At 47.2% G+C, this 16,099-nt stretch overlaps 2 protein-coding genes across 2 annotated transcripts; one reads left to right on the forward strand and one right to left on the reverse strand.

Moving 5' to 3' along the window:
* The first annotated feature begins 596 nt into the window (after positions 1 to 596).
* On the forward strand, positions 597 to 7,266 carry LOC136952286 (extracellular calcium-sensing receptor-like). Its single transcript, XM_067247003.1, has 11 exons — positions 597 to 814; positions 972 to 1,263; positions 1,675 to 1,917; positions 2,198 to 2,293; positions 2,616 to 2,919; positions 3,033 to 3,187; positions 3,361 to 3,591; positions 5,787 to 5,910; positions 6,159 to 6,352; positions 6,471 to 6,749; positions 6,838 to 7,266. The coding sequence occupies exons 1-11, from the start codon at positions 597 to 599 to the stop codon at positions 7,264 to 7,266; spliced, it is 2,565 nt and encodes an 854-aa protein (XP_067103104.1).
* Positions 7,267 to 10,779: 3,513 nt separating this feature from the next.
* Positions 10,780 to 15,782, reverse strand: LOC136952284 (extracellular calcium-sensing receptor-like). The gene is made up of 11 exons (XM_067247002.1): positions 15,565 to 15,782; positions 15,116 to 15,407; positions 14,448 to 14,690; positions 14,091 to 14,186; positions 13,429 to 13,732; positions 13,151 to 13,305; positions 12,748 to 12,978; positions 12,130 to 12,253; positions 11,694 to 11,887; positions 11,297 to 11,575; positions 10,780 to 11,208 (listed from the first exon to the last, which is right to left on the reverse strand). The coding sequence occupies exons 1-11, from the start codon at positions 15,780 to 15,782 to the stop codon at positions 10,780 to 10,782; spliced, it is 2,565 nt and encodes an 854-aa protein (XP_067103103.1).
* Between the last annotated feature and the right edge of the window lie 317 nt (positions 15,783 to 16,099).

Genomic DNA, 16,099 nt, shown 5'->3' on the forward strand with positions numbered 1-16,099 from the left:
CTGCGGCTCAAATCAGCATAAACCCAACCTCGACAGAAGCCACATCATCAGTGGAGACGGACATTCTTTGTTACTCTCATTCAACAATAGGAATCGTAAAAGAAGAGTAACGCAAGGTGGTTTCAGAAGGTCACTAACCCCCGTTATTACAACACGCTCACATGGCTTCTCCCCAGTTCCCCCACCCCTTCCCTCAGAATGCCCTGCCCTCCCTCTCACTGTGCCCCATGGTGGCCATGGATTATTTAGCCGCGGGCTAATTTCTTCCTATATCAGTGATACCCTGGCTGTCTCCTCTTCCTTCCTCTCCCCTTCTCTCTGGAAGGAGGATGCCCAGGAACATTTCTGTCTCCTCTGAGTTCCCCTCTCTTTCTCTCTCACTTTCTCTTATTAATCTGTTTACCAATTCAAAATGTTTTTTCAGGTAGCTGGAGCTGGTGAAGTATAATTTCATGAACAGAAAAGAAATGTACAGTGAGAATAGATACTAGAATACATTGTTTTATCTTACTGTGTCTGATCACTGTCCATCCTTTAAGTTGGTCTTCTTTTCTCAGCTCCATGTGATGGTTCTCCGTCGGTCCTCTCTCCAGGTGATGTGGCTCTCTGGCTGGCTGTGGTTGCTGGCCTGCCTCCCTGGGCTGGTCCTGGGGCTGGCAGGAGGGGGGGCCTGCCGGCTGTTGGCTAAGCCTGTGTCCGGCAGTGTATATCGGGCAGGGGACGTGGTGATCGGGGGACTGTTCCCCATCCATGTGAAAGCTCCAGAACCTGAGCTGGAGTTTAGGAGCCAACGCAGCAACACTAACTGTACCATGTAAGTGGTTTGTAAAAGCAAATGTTTACAATTGTTTTTGAAGAGTCGTCTGTGAAATTATTAAATCTCCCTCTTTGCAGTTGTGCAAACCCAGGTCCTTTAACCCAGAACTCTTTTCTTCTCCCTTCCCTCCCTTTATCTTGCTCCCCTGCTCCAGTTTCAACCAGCGTGCGTACCGCTGGCTCAAGACCATGATCTTTGCTGTGGAGGAGGTGAACCGTAACCCTAGCCTCCTCCCTGGGCTCAGGCTGGGGTACCTGGCTTCAGACTCCTGCCTGGCTGAGGGCACCACCTTGGGGGCAGCCCTGGGCATGGTGACCGGGCAGGAAGACTCCATATCAGGCACAGACTGTGGCACAACCCCCGAGGTGCCAGTCATCATCGGAGACGACCGCTCCTCCTCCTCCATCGTGGTGGCACAGACCCTGGGAGTGTTTACCCTGCCCATGGTAGGTTGGGAGGTTACTAATAAATATTCCTTCTTCTTTCCACTTCCTTACTTTTTTGCGATGCTGTGCTCGAATATGAGGGAGAACAACAGTTTTTCTATGTCTAAATACTCCATCTGTGTGTGTCACGGCAAATTTTGATGGCTTTAATTATACTGTAATAATACTGATTTGCTTCCATTGCTGTCACCTGCGTTTAAATTGTTTCATGCATAAGTGAATTTACCCTCTTTATTACCCCTTGTACAGCCCTGTGTATTTATTTGTATATCTTTTTTATTTTGACTACTATTACGCTGATATTTCCCCTCATAGATGAATATAGTACCTACCCACCTACATTTAAATCTAGTTCTTACTTTCCCTCTCCTTTGTCATTTTCTCTCTCTCCCTCTCTCTCCTTTCCCCCAGGTGAGCTACTTTGCATCCTGTGCATGTTTGAGTGACAGTAGGAAGTACCCCTCCTTCTTCAGGACTGTTCCCAGCGATGCCTTCCAGGCGCAGGCCATGGCCTCACTTCTGTCCCGGCTTGGCTGGACCTGGGTGGGCCTGGTGTCTGGGGACGATGACTACGGGAAGTATGGGGTCCAAATGCTGCTGCAGGAGCTGAAGGGCTCTGGAGTGTGTGTCTCCTACTCTGAGGTCATCCCCAAGGTATTCTAGACAAGTCTGTGTCTGTTCATTCATCTGTATAGGCTTTCCTCTTTCATGCTCTCTCTCTCTTTCTCTCTCTCTCTCTCTGAGGTCCCAAAAGTACTGTCTGAAGACCTGCCTCATTGTTCTCGTGTCGGTATCTGTTTCTGTATGTTTTTGATTTTGTATATTCTTCTCTCTCTTTTTCTCTCTCCTCTCTCATCCTCTTGCACTTTCTCTCACTTCTCTTCAGTTTCACTTCTCTTCTCTCTCTCTAATCATCCTTTTCTTCTCCCTTAAGGTCCATTCCCAGAGCAGGATCAGTCGGGTGGTTGACACCATCCAGAGGTCCTCTGCCACGGTTGTGGTGGTGTTTGCCATCTCCCAGGATGCACAGGTGAGCCTCGTCAATACAGGACTATCTCAGATACTCACAATTAATATGATTCCACTTGCAGCATTATCTTGTATTGTTGCCATATATGCATCAGAACAATATAGCAGGGCAGAGATGCCCTATGTCGATATTTTATGTGGCCCTGATATCTGCCATTGTCACATAACGTAGCATAGCACACAACATAGCTTTGGTGGAGCATGCAACACATTATCTTATTCCATGGTGCAAGGGGGATTCCACAAATAGCATACTTTAAAAGACAAACCGATTACTCAGACAGAAAAAGACAACTTCCCTGACCCTGTTTTTCATTCAACAGTTTCTGTTAAAAGAAGTAGTCCGTCAGAACATCACAGATAAGCAGTGGATCGCTACTGAGGCCTGGGTCACCTTCACCAGCCTCTCAGTCCCCCAGAACCTCCCATCGCTGGCCGGCACCATCGGGTTTGCCCTCCGGAGGGCCCCTATTCCTGGGCTGGGAGCCTTCCTGACCCAGCTGAGGCCAGATGGGCCCTCACCCCATCACGACCCCTTCCTCAGGGAATTGTGGGAAGAGCTGTTTGGGTGTTCTTTGGAGGCCGGTCAGGGCACTGCTCGGCTGTGTTCAGGGTCAGAAGTCATAGGTCAGTGTACCTATTATAGGAAAACTGTCTTGTTCATAACAATGAAGGTCTTGATTGACTCACTTTGACATGATTTTCATGTAAATCAGCTTGTTTCAATTTCTCAAACCCAGTGGAGGGGGAGAGTATGTACGCAGACGTGTCTCAGCTGAGGGGCACCTATAACGTGTACAAGGCAGTGTACGCCATCGCCCACGCTCTGCATGGCATGCTGGCCTGCCCTCCTGGAGACCAGTGTCCCAACCTCCAGCACCTGCAGCCCAAAGACGTGAGCTGACCTTTAACATCATACTGAATAAGGATTTAGAAACACGTAATCAAAGGCATTATTATTCTTTAAGGGATTATCAATACAAATTATTCTATCTATATTTTATTCTGATCTATTTTCATGATTAGCAACCTAATACTGTAAAATGGGAGTTGTTTGCTCTCTTACAGATTGTTCAGTACCTGAGAGGTGTGAACTTCACTACACATGTGGGTGACCCCGTCAACTTCGACCAGAATGGAGATCCACCTGCTTCCTATGACATCATCAACTGGCACGTGACCCCACAGGGTGGGGCAGAATTTGCCACTGTCGGACATTTTGTGACATCTGAGGGATCGGGGGGCCAGTTTCACCTGGAAATCGAGAGAGTGATGTGGGGTGGTGGGAGTGGACGTGAGGTGAGACTCAAGGAAATTTTGAAAAAATATGTGCAAAGGTGAAGCAATACTATGTAGTATTTTGGTAGTATTTTAGTGGTATTTTGTCAACTAAAATATCTGGAAGAGGTTCCTTTTAAAAGCGTATGATGTGGTTCTGTAAATCAAAGGATTTACAGAACCACAGTATTTGATTATATATTTAAACTTTTTGTGTATTGTTGTGTATGGAAAAATTATTTTGATTTATGACTTTTTTTGAAAGTATTCGATATATATTTTCTGAAAAAAGTTTCCCCTAAAAAGTTTTGAAAGGGTAAAGTTTGTCGGGGGGGAAAAACGGTTTTGAAGAAATTCTTTGAAAAGTTGAAAGAATGTTTTCGAAAAATAGTTACTCTACTGTACTCTACTGTAGGCCTACTCTTCTCTGCTTAATTAATTAATTTGATTTGAGGTCGAGTTACCAGCGTGACACTTAAACAGGTAGAAGCAGGGCTTTAAAGTCTCAGCATTTGCCGTGAGACTCACGCATTTGAACAATTGTCGAATTTTAGATTGAACTACTTGTCACGTATTTCAACCGTTTCTCACGCTGAGAAGGGATAACATCCAGCTATATACAATTAATGGACGAGGCGCATATTTCTTCAGAGTTGATAGTTGTCTCGAGCTAAAAATCAGCTATCGTCCTTGTTGTGAACGGCTTCTACGGTGCATTTACACTGCAGCGACGCGATGCGAGCAACAACATGTTTTCCATTCATTTTCAATGGAGCCAGATGAATCGCTTGCGTGGAGCATTGTGGGTAGCGACACGATCGAGTTGAGATTTTCTCAACTATATGCAAATGAGGAGCGATTTTCGCAAGCGATGGCCAATCGCAGTGTTTTCTTGTTTCTCGTAACGTAGCAACCATGGTAAACATTTCTAGCTTTCAGTTTTTAAGATGGAGGACAAACTAATCACCTGTGTGGCTGCATATCCAGTCCTGTACTATACGTCTCTGTATTTGTACAAAGACATTAATAAAAAGAATGAGGCCAGGCGCAGGTTTGCCGTAGTTGTCGGTGCTCCTGGTGGTTTTTTTGTACTTTCAAATTCATTCTCTCGTCACATTAGTTACGTAACTTTGTTCTGGTAACTAGCTAGTTACAGTAGCCCGGCTGGAACTCCCTGGTCGTATCGACAGATTAGCAGAGACTTTGAATAATATAATAAAACGTTTTTACACATGTCAACGATATGTCTATTAAACAGTTTTGTATTATGTATACAAGTTGTATTTTGATCGATGTTGCGAGTACGTAAACCCAAGTCTGAACACTTGGCCATGACAACTACAACAGTGACTTTAGAGAACTACAATTCTATTTTAATCTGTTTGATACGCCCCCGCGCGTGGTGAACTGTGGGAAGGCAAGCGATGGCAAGCGATTCGCGTCGCTGCAGTGTAAACGCACTGTTACACCCTGTGAGCTGTCTGGTTTCTTTGGAAACGATAAACTAACTGCTATCTAGCGATTCGCGCCCTGGCTCTAACCATGTACATTTGATTACATTTAGGAGGAAACAACAACAGAAAATGTTAACTACAAAAACACTATAGTTCATACATTGATATATATCAGTCGAGTCAGACAAACGTTGCAGTGCCTTCGACATGGTTTCACAAGTGTAGTTTGACAACAACCTACAAGCTAGTGCTAACTCGCCCTACTTTAGAATACTAGAGCAAAGCCAGCTAGAGCTAATATACTACAATGTACATGTGCTACAATATAAAGGTACACTATACAAAACGAATTACAACCGTATGAACGAGTGTGTGACGTTTACCCACCTGAAAGAATAATGAAAATAGAGTCGGCTGGTCGTCAGTAGCTTCTCAGGTTAGATGTTAACCGCCAACTGAGGAACGCTGACGCAGCGGAAGCCCACTGATTTTATAACCGCGGTGATCTCGTGCCCTTTGTAACTCACAATAAAAATGCTACATATAAACATGTGGGCAATTACATACATATCCTGTGTGCCACACTAATGATGCCAGTATATAAAGTTAGCATTACTAATGATGCCAGTACATACTGTATGCTGCTAGCAATGTCAGGATTAGTGATGCTGGCATTGCTATTGCTAACAATAACAGGATATATGCTAATGATGCTAGGATATGCTACGCTAGCATGCTAATGATGCCAGGACATTCCCCCAGGTGCCCGTGTCTGTGTGCAGCACTCCCTGCCCCCCTGGCACCTGGAAGGCGGCACAGAAGGGCCGACCAATCTGCTGCTTCGACTGTCTGCCCTGCTCAGAGGGGGAGGTCAGCAGAGAGACAGGTACCTGGGATTGACTGGGATTCTAATTCTAGATTCCGATTCCGATACTAACCAATTCTGATCCTGGAATTGATCCTGATACTAACTCTGATGGTCTTATTCTAGATTCCGATTCTGATTCTGACCCTAATTCTGGCTGGGATTCTAATTGTAGATTCCAATTCTGATACTGACTGACTCTGATTCTAAGTGACTCTGATTCTGATCAGAACTGAGCTCTTCTCCCGACTCGGGCCCATCCCCCTCAGGGTCGGTGGAGTGCAGCCGGTGTCCTGAGAGGTTCTGGTCCAGCCCAGACCACACTGAGTGCATCCCCCAGCAGGTGGACTTCCTGTCCCTCAGCGACAGCATGGGAATCGTCCTGTCCGTCATCTCTGTCGTCGGGGCAACACTAACAGCCGCAACCTTGATTACTTTTATTTGTCACCGACACACGCCACTTGTACGAGTACACTGGGGGATTTAGAACATGCTACACTGCTGTTACATATTTGTAGTCTTACAACATTTTATATGATAGGTTTCCTGTATAATGTTTTTGTATTTATTAATCTCTTTAGGTCCGGGCCAACAACTCAGAGCTGAGCTTCCTGCTTCTGCTGTCACTCAAGCTCTGCTTCCTGTGTGCGCTGGCATTTATTGGTCAGCCCAGGCCTTGGTCCTGCATGCTGAGACACACCCTGTTTGGGATCAGCTTCGTGCTGTGCCTCTCCTGCCTGCTGAGCAGAACCGTGGTGGTTCTGGTGGCCTTCCGCTCCACCCTCCCTGGAGAGAACCTGATGCGGTACCTGGGTCCCAACCAGCAGAGGCTGGGCATCTCTCTCTGCACGCTGGTACAGGTGGGCCTGACAAGCTTACAATGTAATGAACTAATGGTACACCAAGCAGTGGCTTCAGGGTTATAAACTGAAGGCTTTCTGTTCCCAGGTGCTGATCTGTGTGTTGTGGCTGTCCCTGGCCCCCCCTCGGCCTACAGAGAGGGGCATCAGAGGAGACCAGGGGCCCAAGATCTTGTTGGAGTGTGCTGTGGGCTCCGTGGTGGGCTTCTCCCTGGTCCTGGGGTATATCGGCCTGCTGGCCTCCCTCTGCCTCCTCCTGGCCTTCCTGGCCAGGAAACTCCCAGACAACTTCAACGAGGCCAAGCTCATCACCTTCAGCATGCTGATCTTCTGCGCCGTCTGGGTCGCGTTCATTCCTGCCTACGTCAGCTCTCCGGGGAAGTACACGGTTGCCGTGGAGATCTTTGCCATCCTGGCCTCCAGTTACGGACTTCTGGCCTGCATCTTCGCCCCAAAGTGTTACATCATCCTGCTGAGGCCTGAGAGGAACACCAAGAAACAGATGATGGCCAAATAACATCATGGCCTTCTGTATGATAATACTTTGCTATTGCTTTTAGTGACTTCATTGAGGTCTGTGAATTTTACAGAGAATTCTTCTAATGTTAATATACTGTAACTTAATGTTGTTCACAAAGCAACCTTTGCCTCTAATCTTACTAGTCAGCTCAAGATCGTTTCTTCGGTCAAAAATTAGAAAAATAATAAAGTATACATTGTTTTGGAACAATTGAAGTTATTGTTGCTTTCCTGTCTGTCAGAGGAGGACAGAGGAGAGATGGTTGATCTACCTTCCTTCCAGAGAGGAGAGATGGGAAACCAAGGAGGCGTGATCTACCTTCCTTCCAGAGAGGAGAGAGGAAGAAAGAGTGGCTGGAGGGGGGCACCCTTAAATAGGCAGAAATTTGCCTCCGGCGAAATATTTCAGTGGCCGTTTGAGACCATGATGCAACAACAACACAAATTGAGGGAATATCTTTCCTGTACTTTGACCTCTGATGGTTTACATGCAGCTCTATGAGGGCCTTTGAAGCTTTTTGTGTTGTTGCTTGTAAAAAGGGCTAAAAAAACAAAAAAAGATTTGAGATTTCATTTAATTACACTGTGAGTGTGGTTTGTGAGTATGTGTGAGGGGGTGGGGAGGTTTAAGGTCGACTTTTGCTCTGACTGCAGACTTTGCAATCACTCTAATTACAGTTGCAATTGAGTGCACTTACAGTCCACTCTCACCCACTTGACTTTCAACTGTCTGTTCCAAGTGACAGTCACTTCGGAAACTTGACCGGGCCTGTCAGAGTGGGAATTTGTGTGTATGTGTGGGTGTTTATGAGTGGGTGTGTGCATACGTGGGTGTGTGTGTGTGTGTGTCTGTGCATATCTGTGTGTGTCATTGTGTGTGTGTGTGTGTGTGTGTGTGTGTGTGTGTGTGTGTGTGTGTGTGTGTGTGTGTGTGTAGAGGAAGGCCATGGGATTTCAATTAGGACTCTATTTTGAAAGAGAGGAGAGCGACAAGCCAGCAGCTTCTGTCGGTGAGCACCTAATTATACCCGGTGTCCTCTCCTTCTCTCCTCTTTCCCCTCTCCTTCTCCCCTCTTTCTCCTCTCCTCCCCTCTTTCCCCTCTCCTTCTCCCCTCTTTCGCCTCTCCTTCTTTCCTCTTTCCCCTCTCCTTCTCTCCTCTTTCCCCTCTCCTTCTCTCCTCTTTCCCCTCTCCCTCTCTCCTCTTTCCCCTCTCCTTCTCCCCTCTTTCCCCTCTCCTTCTCTCCTCTTTCCCCTCTCCCTCTCTCCTCTTTCCCCTCTCCTTCTCCCCTCTTTCCCCTCTCCTTCTCTCCTCTTTCCCCTCTCCTTCTCTCCTCTTTCCCCTCTCCTTCTCCCCTCTTTCTCCTCTCCTTCTCCCCTATTTCCCCTCTTTCTCCTCTCCTTCTCCCCTCTTTCCCCTCTCCTTCTCTCCTCTTTCCCCTCTCCTTCACCCCTCTTTCCCCTCTCCTTCTCTCCTCTTTGCCCTCTCCTTCTCCCCTCTTTCTCCTCTCCTCCCCTCTTTCTCCTCTCCTTCTCCCCTCTTTCTCCTCTCCTTCTCCCCTCTTTCTCCTCTCCTTCTCCCCTCTTTCCCCTCTCCTTCTCTCCCGTCCTCTCCTTCTTCCCTCCCCTCTCCCCCACCCTCTAAACTTGAATCCTCTCTTCCACATCTCTCCTCCCCTGCTCTCCACCTTTTTTCTCTTCCTCATCCCCGCTCCTCCCTTCCCCTCTATCCTCTTGTGCCCTCTTCCCCTCCCCTCCCTTCTCTACTCCTCTCCACGTTCCCTCTCTTCCTCCTCTACTCCTTTCTCCCATGCTCTCCCCTCTTTCCTCTCTTGTGCCCTCCCTTCTCTCCTCCTCTCCACCTTCCCTCTCTCCCCCTTCTCTCCACCTCCCCTCTCTCCACCTCCTCCCCTGTGCTCTCCACTTAGCCATGCCACCTGAACCCGCTCATCCTCTATTCATCCCCCTCTTTCAATCCCTCCATCTCCAAGGGTGTCCAATTAGAACCAAGCCTGTTTTCCAGTGCTCTTCTCCTCCACCTCTCCTCTCATCCCTTGTTTCCCCCTGCCCTCCACTTAACCTTTCCTGCGTGTGTGTGGCTGGTTTTAGTGGCATCTAGTACCAGGTGGGCTGGCGAGGCCTTCACAGCCACACTGGAAACAACAGAGGGGAGGTGAGAGACTGGAAAATGCAGTGAACACTGAAGGGCAGGTATCAGACACAATACATAAGAACAGATCCACGAGAATACACGTCCTCATATGGTCCCTGACTGTCTGTCTGTTTTCCTGTCTGTCTCTCTGCCAGTTTGTCTGTCTTCCTGTTTGTTTATCTGTCTGTCTTTCTGGCCAGCTCACTGTTTGTCTGTCTGTTTCCTGTCTGTCTCGGTGTCTGTCTGTCTGTCTATGTGTCTAACTGTCTGTCTGCCTGTTTATCTGCCTGTCTGGCTGTCTGTCTGCATGTCTATCTGTATGTCTGTATGATAATACTTTGCTATTACTTTCAGTGAATTCATCGAGGTCTGTGAATTTTACAGAGAATTCTTCTAATGTTAATATACTGTAAGTTAATGTTGTTCACAAAGCACCCTTTGCCTATAATCTTACTAATCAGCTCAAGATCATTTCTTCGGTCAAAAATTTGAAAAAATAATAATGTATACATTGTTTTGGAACAATTGAAGTTATTGTTGCTTTCCTGTCTGTCTACAGTAACACTGTGGACCCATTCTGGGTCACTTGTAAATTGAAATGTGAATCCTAAATTCTATTATTTAATATTAGCTCATTGATATTTTACATTTTAATATCCATTCTTATCTTAATACAAAGTGTATTTACATTTATGATAGTAGTGTTATGTATCAGGAAAGTAACTGTCTTTAGTTTTCATCAGGCAGTTTTTCTGAAAATCAGATACTGTGTTTTCTGTGTTGACAAAAACAAATGCTCTCTGACCCTTATCCCTTTCAGACACTTTTAGTGTCTTTGATATTTTGGGGAAATTCCTGAGTCTTGTGTGGTGTTACTTAAGACATAAAACCCAACCTAGACAGAGGCCACGTTGTTAGTGGAGACGGACATTCTTTGTTAATCTCGTTCTACAACAGGAATTGTAGAAGGAAAGCAACACACATTGGTTTCAGAAGGCGCTGAAGTTATTACAACCAGCCCACATGGGTTTTCTCCAATTACCCCACCCCTTCTCAGACATAGTAAACAGACACAATAACAGTTCTAAACATTATGTGCTTTATTATTATTCAAAAGACGTTTAGACATAACATGCTACGTAAATGTCTCTGTCAAAAGAAATCTCCGAAAGCTGACTGGTAAATTAGCAAAGTTTAGCGCTCACTTTCTTTCACATATTAAAACATTCAGTTCCACAAAAGGTTTATCAATAGGCTAGCAATCTGTCACAATGGAAAATATATATTATTGCACCATTATGTAAAACGCATGGAACTCTAAGAGGTCACTAAGCGATAGCAAAGTATTGAAGGCCGTGATGTTATTTGGCCATCATCTGTTTCTTGGTGTTCCTCTCAGGCCTCAGCAGGATGATGTAACACTTTGGGGCGAAGATGCAGGCCAGAAGTCCGTAACTGGAGGCCAGGATGGCGAAGATCTCCACAGCAACCGTGAACTTCCCCGGAGAACTGACATAAGCTGGGATGAACGCGACCCAGACGGCGCAGAAGATCAGCATGCTGAAGGTGATGAGCTTGGCCTCGTTGAAGTTGTCTGGGAGTTTTCTGGCCAGGAAGGCCAGGAGGAGGCAGAGGCAGGCCAGCAGGCCGATGTACCCAAGGACCAGGGAGAAGCCCGCCACGGAGCCCACAGCACATTCCAACAAGATCTTGGGCCCCTGGTCTCCTCTGATGCCCCTCTCTGTAGGCCGAGGGGGGGCCAGGGACAGCCACAACACACAGATCAGCACCTGGGAACAGAAAGCCTTCAGTTTATAACCCTGAAGCCACTGCTTGGTGTACCATTAGTTCATTACATTGTAAGCTTGTCAGGCCCACCTGTACCAGCGTGCAGAGAGAGATGCCCAGCCTCTGCTGGTTGGGACCCAGGTACCGCATCAGGTTCTCTCCAGGGAGGGTGGAGCGGAAGGCCACCAGAACCACCACGGTTCTGCTCAGCAGGCAGGAGAGGCACAGCACGAAGCTGATCCCAAACAGGGTGTGTCTCAGCATGCAGGACCAAGGCCTGGGCTGACCAATGAACGCAAGCGCACACAGGAAGCAGAGCTTGAGTGACAGCAGAAGCAGGAAGCTCAGCTCTGAGTTGTTGGCCCGGACCTAAAGAGATTAATAAATACAAAAACATTATACTGGAAACCTATCATATAAAATGTTATAAGAGTACAAATATGTAACAGCAGTGTAGCATGTTCTAAATCACCCAGTTTACTCGTACCAATGGCGTGTGTCGGTGACAAATAAAAGTAATCAAGGTTATGGCTGTTAGTGTTGCCCCGACAACAGAGATGACGGACAGGATGATTCCCATGCTGTCGCTGAGGGACAGGAAGTCCACCTGCTGGGGGATGCACTCAGTGTGGTCTGGGCTGGACCAGAACCTCTCAGGACACCGGCTGCACTCCACTGACCCTGAGAGGGAAGGGCCCGAGTCGGGAGAAGAGCTCAGTTCTGATCAGAATCAGAGTCACTTAGAATCAAATTCAGTCAGTATCAGAATTGGAATCTAGAATTAGAATCCCAGTCAGAATTAGGGTCAGAATCGGAATCTAGAATAAGACCATCAGAGTTAGTATCAGGATCAATTCCAGGATCAGTATTGGTTAGTATCGGAATCAGAATCTAGAATTAGAATCCCAGTCAATCTCAGGTACCTGTCTCTCTGCTGACCTCCCCCTCTGAGCAGGGCAGACAGTCGAAGCAGCAGATTGGTCGGCCCTTCTGTGCCGCCTTCCAGGTGCCAGGGGGGCAGGGAGTGCTGCACACAGACACGGGCACCTGGGGGAGTGTCCTGGCATCATTAGCATGCTAGCGTAGCATATCCTAGCATCATTAGCAATTATAGCATAGCATATCCTAGCATCATTAGCAGTGCTAGCATCCTATACAGTAAATTGGCATAGCAAGGAATGCCAGCATAATTTAATTAGCAATGCTAGAATAGTATATTGACATTTGACATTTACACAATGTCATTTTGCAGGGCCGGGAATCGAATCGGCAACCTTCTGATTAATTGCCCGATTCCCTAACCGCTCAGCCATCTGACCCTCCTGTTATAATTAGCACTGCTGGCTTCACACATCCAGTGATCATTAGTAAAGAGATTATCAAATATCCTGGCATCAGTAGCAATGTTACCAAATTTTTACTCTTACAAATATTTTAGTGGACAATATACTACTAAAATACAAGATACTACCAAAATGTTACAAAATATCACTGCACTTTCCCCTTTGCACAATTTATTTATTTATTTACTTGAGTCTTACCTTACGTCCGCTCCCAGCACCCCACATCACTCTCTCAATTTCCAGGTGAAACTGACCCCCTGATCCGTCAGATGACACAAAATGTCCGACAGTGGCAAACTCCACCCCACCCTGCGGGGTCACGTGCCAGTTGATGATGTCATAGGAAGCAGGTGGATCTCCATTCTGGTCAAAGTTGACGGGATCACCCACATGTGTAGTGAAGTTCACACCTCTCAGGTACTGAACAATCTGTAAGAGAGCAAACAACTCCCATTTTACAGTATTAGGTTGTTAATCATGAAAATAGATAAGAATAAAATAGGATTGAATAATTTGTATTTATAATCCCTTAAAGAATAATAATCCCTTTGATTACGTGTTTCTAAAGCCTTATTCAGTATGATGTTAAAGGTCAGCTCACGTCTTTGGGCTGCAGGTGCTGGAGGTTGGGACACTGGTCTCCAGGAGGGCAGGCCAGCATGCCATGCAGAGCGTGGGCGATGGCGTACACTGCCTTGTACACGTTATAGGTGCCCCTCAGCTGTGACACGTCCGCGTACATACTCTCCCCCTCCACTGGGTTTGAGAAATTGAAACAAGCAGAAACATGTAAATTGACTCACTTTACATGTCAAAGTGAGTCAATCAAGACCCTCATTGTTATGAACAAGACAGTTTTCCAATAACAGGTACACTGACCTATGACCTCTGACCCTGAACACAGCCGAGCAGTGCCCTGACCGGCCTCCAAAGAACACCCAAACAGCTCTTCCCACAATTCTCTGAGGAAGGGGTCGTGATGGGGCGAGGGCCCATCTGGCCTCAGCTGGGTCAGGAAGGCTCCCAGCCCAGGGATAGGGGCCCTCCGGACGGCAAACCCGATGGTGCCGGCCAGCGACGGGAGGTTCTCGAGGACCGAGAGGCTGGTCTCAGAGACCCAGGCCTCGGTAGCGATCCATTGCTTGTCTGTGATGTTCTGACGGACCACCTCCTTCATGAGAGCCTGTAGGCAAAGAAACAGGAGGAGGGAAGTGGCCGCTGTCTGAAATACCAATCTGACATTTCCAGTAAATCAAAAACATGATATCCCCTGCATCAAGAAGGTAATTAGTAATGTGTATACTAATGTGTATACTATGTTAACCTGAGATTTTAAGCGATAAAAAAAAAAATCAACATTTATGAATTCTGTTAGAGCGTGTTTGCATCTGTCTCTCTTCCACAGATGTGGAACCTACACGTAACATAAAAGAGACCTGATACTCTTCAAATGCATATATGGCAACAATACAAGATAATGCTGCAAGTGGAATTGTATTAATTGTGAGTATCTGAGACAGACCTGTATTGACGAGGCTCACCTGTGCATCCTGGGGGATGGCAAACACCACCACAACCGTGGCAGAGGACCTCTGGATGGTGTCAACCACCCGACTGATCCTGCTCTGGGAATGGACCTTAGGGGAGAAGAAAATTATGATTACAAAGAGAGAGAGACTGAAGAGAAATGAGACAGAGAGACTGATGAGAGAGAAAAAAGAGAGAGAAGCAGATACAGATACAAAATCAAAAACACAGAAACAGATACCGACACGAAAACAATGAGGCAGGTCTTCAGACAGTACTTTGGGGACCTCAGAGAGAGAGAGAGAGAGTCAAAGAGAGAGAGAGGAAAGCCTATACAGATGGATGAACCGACAAAGACTTGTCTAGAATACCTTGGGGATGACCTCAGAGTAGGAGACACACACTCCAGAGCCCCTCAGCTCCTGCAGCAGCATTTGGACCCCATACTTCCCGTAGTCATCGTCCCCAGACACCAGGCCCACCCAGGTCCAGCCTAGCCGGGACAGAAGTGAGGCCATGGCCCGTGCCTGGAAGGCATCGCTGGGAACAGTCCTGAAGAAGGAGGGGTACTTCCTACTGTCACTCAAACACGCACAGGACGCAAAGTAGCTCACCTGGGGGGAAAGGAGAGAGAGGGGCAGAAAGAGAGACAAACAAGAAAGAAACAAGGAATAAACCCAGGTTGAAATGTTCCTGGAAACACAGATGTAATCTTTAGAGAATCAGTTTCTTTGCACAGCATCCCAGCAAAGTTGGGAGGCTTAAGAAGAAGTAGTATTCATCCATAGACGGAGCCTCCCTGCCTAAGAGGGTACATTCACGTATGCATTAAACAATTTAAACACAGGTGACACAGAAATGGAAGCAAATCAGTATGATTACAGTACAATTAAAACCTTTACAATTTGCCGTGACACACACAGATGGAGTATTTAGACATAGAAAAACAGTTGTTTTCCCTCATATTCGAGCACAGCATCGCAACAAAGTAAGGAAGTGGAAAGAAGAAGGAATATTTATTAGTAACCTCCCAACCTACCATGGGCAGGGTAAACACTCCCAGGGTCTGTGCCACCACGATGGAGGAGGAGGAGCGGGCGTCTCCGATGATGACTGGCACCTCGGGGGTTGTGCCACAGTCTGTGCCTGATATGGAGTCTTCCTGCCCGGTCACCATGCCCAGGGCTGCCCCCAGGGTGGTGCCCTCGGCCAGGCAGGAGTCTGAGGCCAGGTACCCCAGCCTGAGCCCAGGGAGGAGGCTAGGGTTACGGTTCACCTCCTCCACAGCAAAGATCATGGTCTGGAGCCAGCGGTACGCCCGCTGGTAGAAACTGGAGCCGGGGAGCAAGATAAAGGGAGGGAAGGGAGAAGAAAAGAGTTCTGGGTTAAAGGACCTGGGTTTGCACAACTGCAAAGAGGGAGATTTAATAATTTCACAGACGACACTCTAAAAACAATTGTATGCATTTGCTTTTACAAACCACTTACATGGTACAGTTGGTGTTGCTGCGTTGGCTCCTAAACTCCAGCTCAGGTTCTGGAGCTTCCACATGGATAGGGAACAGTCCCCCGATCACCACGTCCCCTGCCCGATATACACTGCCGGACACAGGCTTAGCCAACAGCCGGCAGGCCCCCCCTCCTGCCAGCCCCAGGACCAGCCCAGGGAGGCAGGCCAGCAACCACAGCCAGCCAGAGAGCCACATCACCTGGAGAGAGGACCACCGGAGGCCAGGCAGAGAACCATCACATGGAGGAGACAAAACATACAACCTTGTTATTTGATGTCCAGGTAGCAGACAGAGAGATACAGACACTTGATAACATCGACACTCTGGAACGACTGCCAGGTCGACTGTCAGGTCTCCAGAAATCACAGACCTCCAACTCACAACCAGCTGTGGAAGAACTCTTAGTTAGTACATGTACAGAACGAGTGACAGAGAGAGAGAGACAGAGAGAGACAGAAAGAGACAGAAAGAGAGAGAGAGAGAGAGAGAGAGAGAGAGAGAGAGAGAGAGAG

This window comes from Osmerus mordax, chromosome 11 (genome assembly GCF_038355195.1).
Source record: "Osmerus mordax isolate fOsmMor3 chromosome 11, fOsmMor3.pri, whole genome shotgun sequence".
Taxonomy (NCBI): domain Eukaryota; kingdom Metazoa; phylum Chordata; class Actinopteri; order Osmeriformes; family Osmeridae; genus Osmerus; species Osmerus mordax.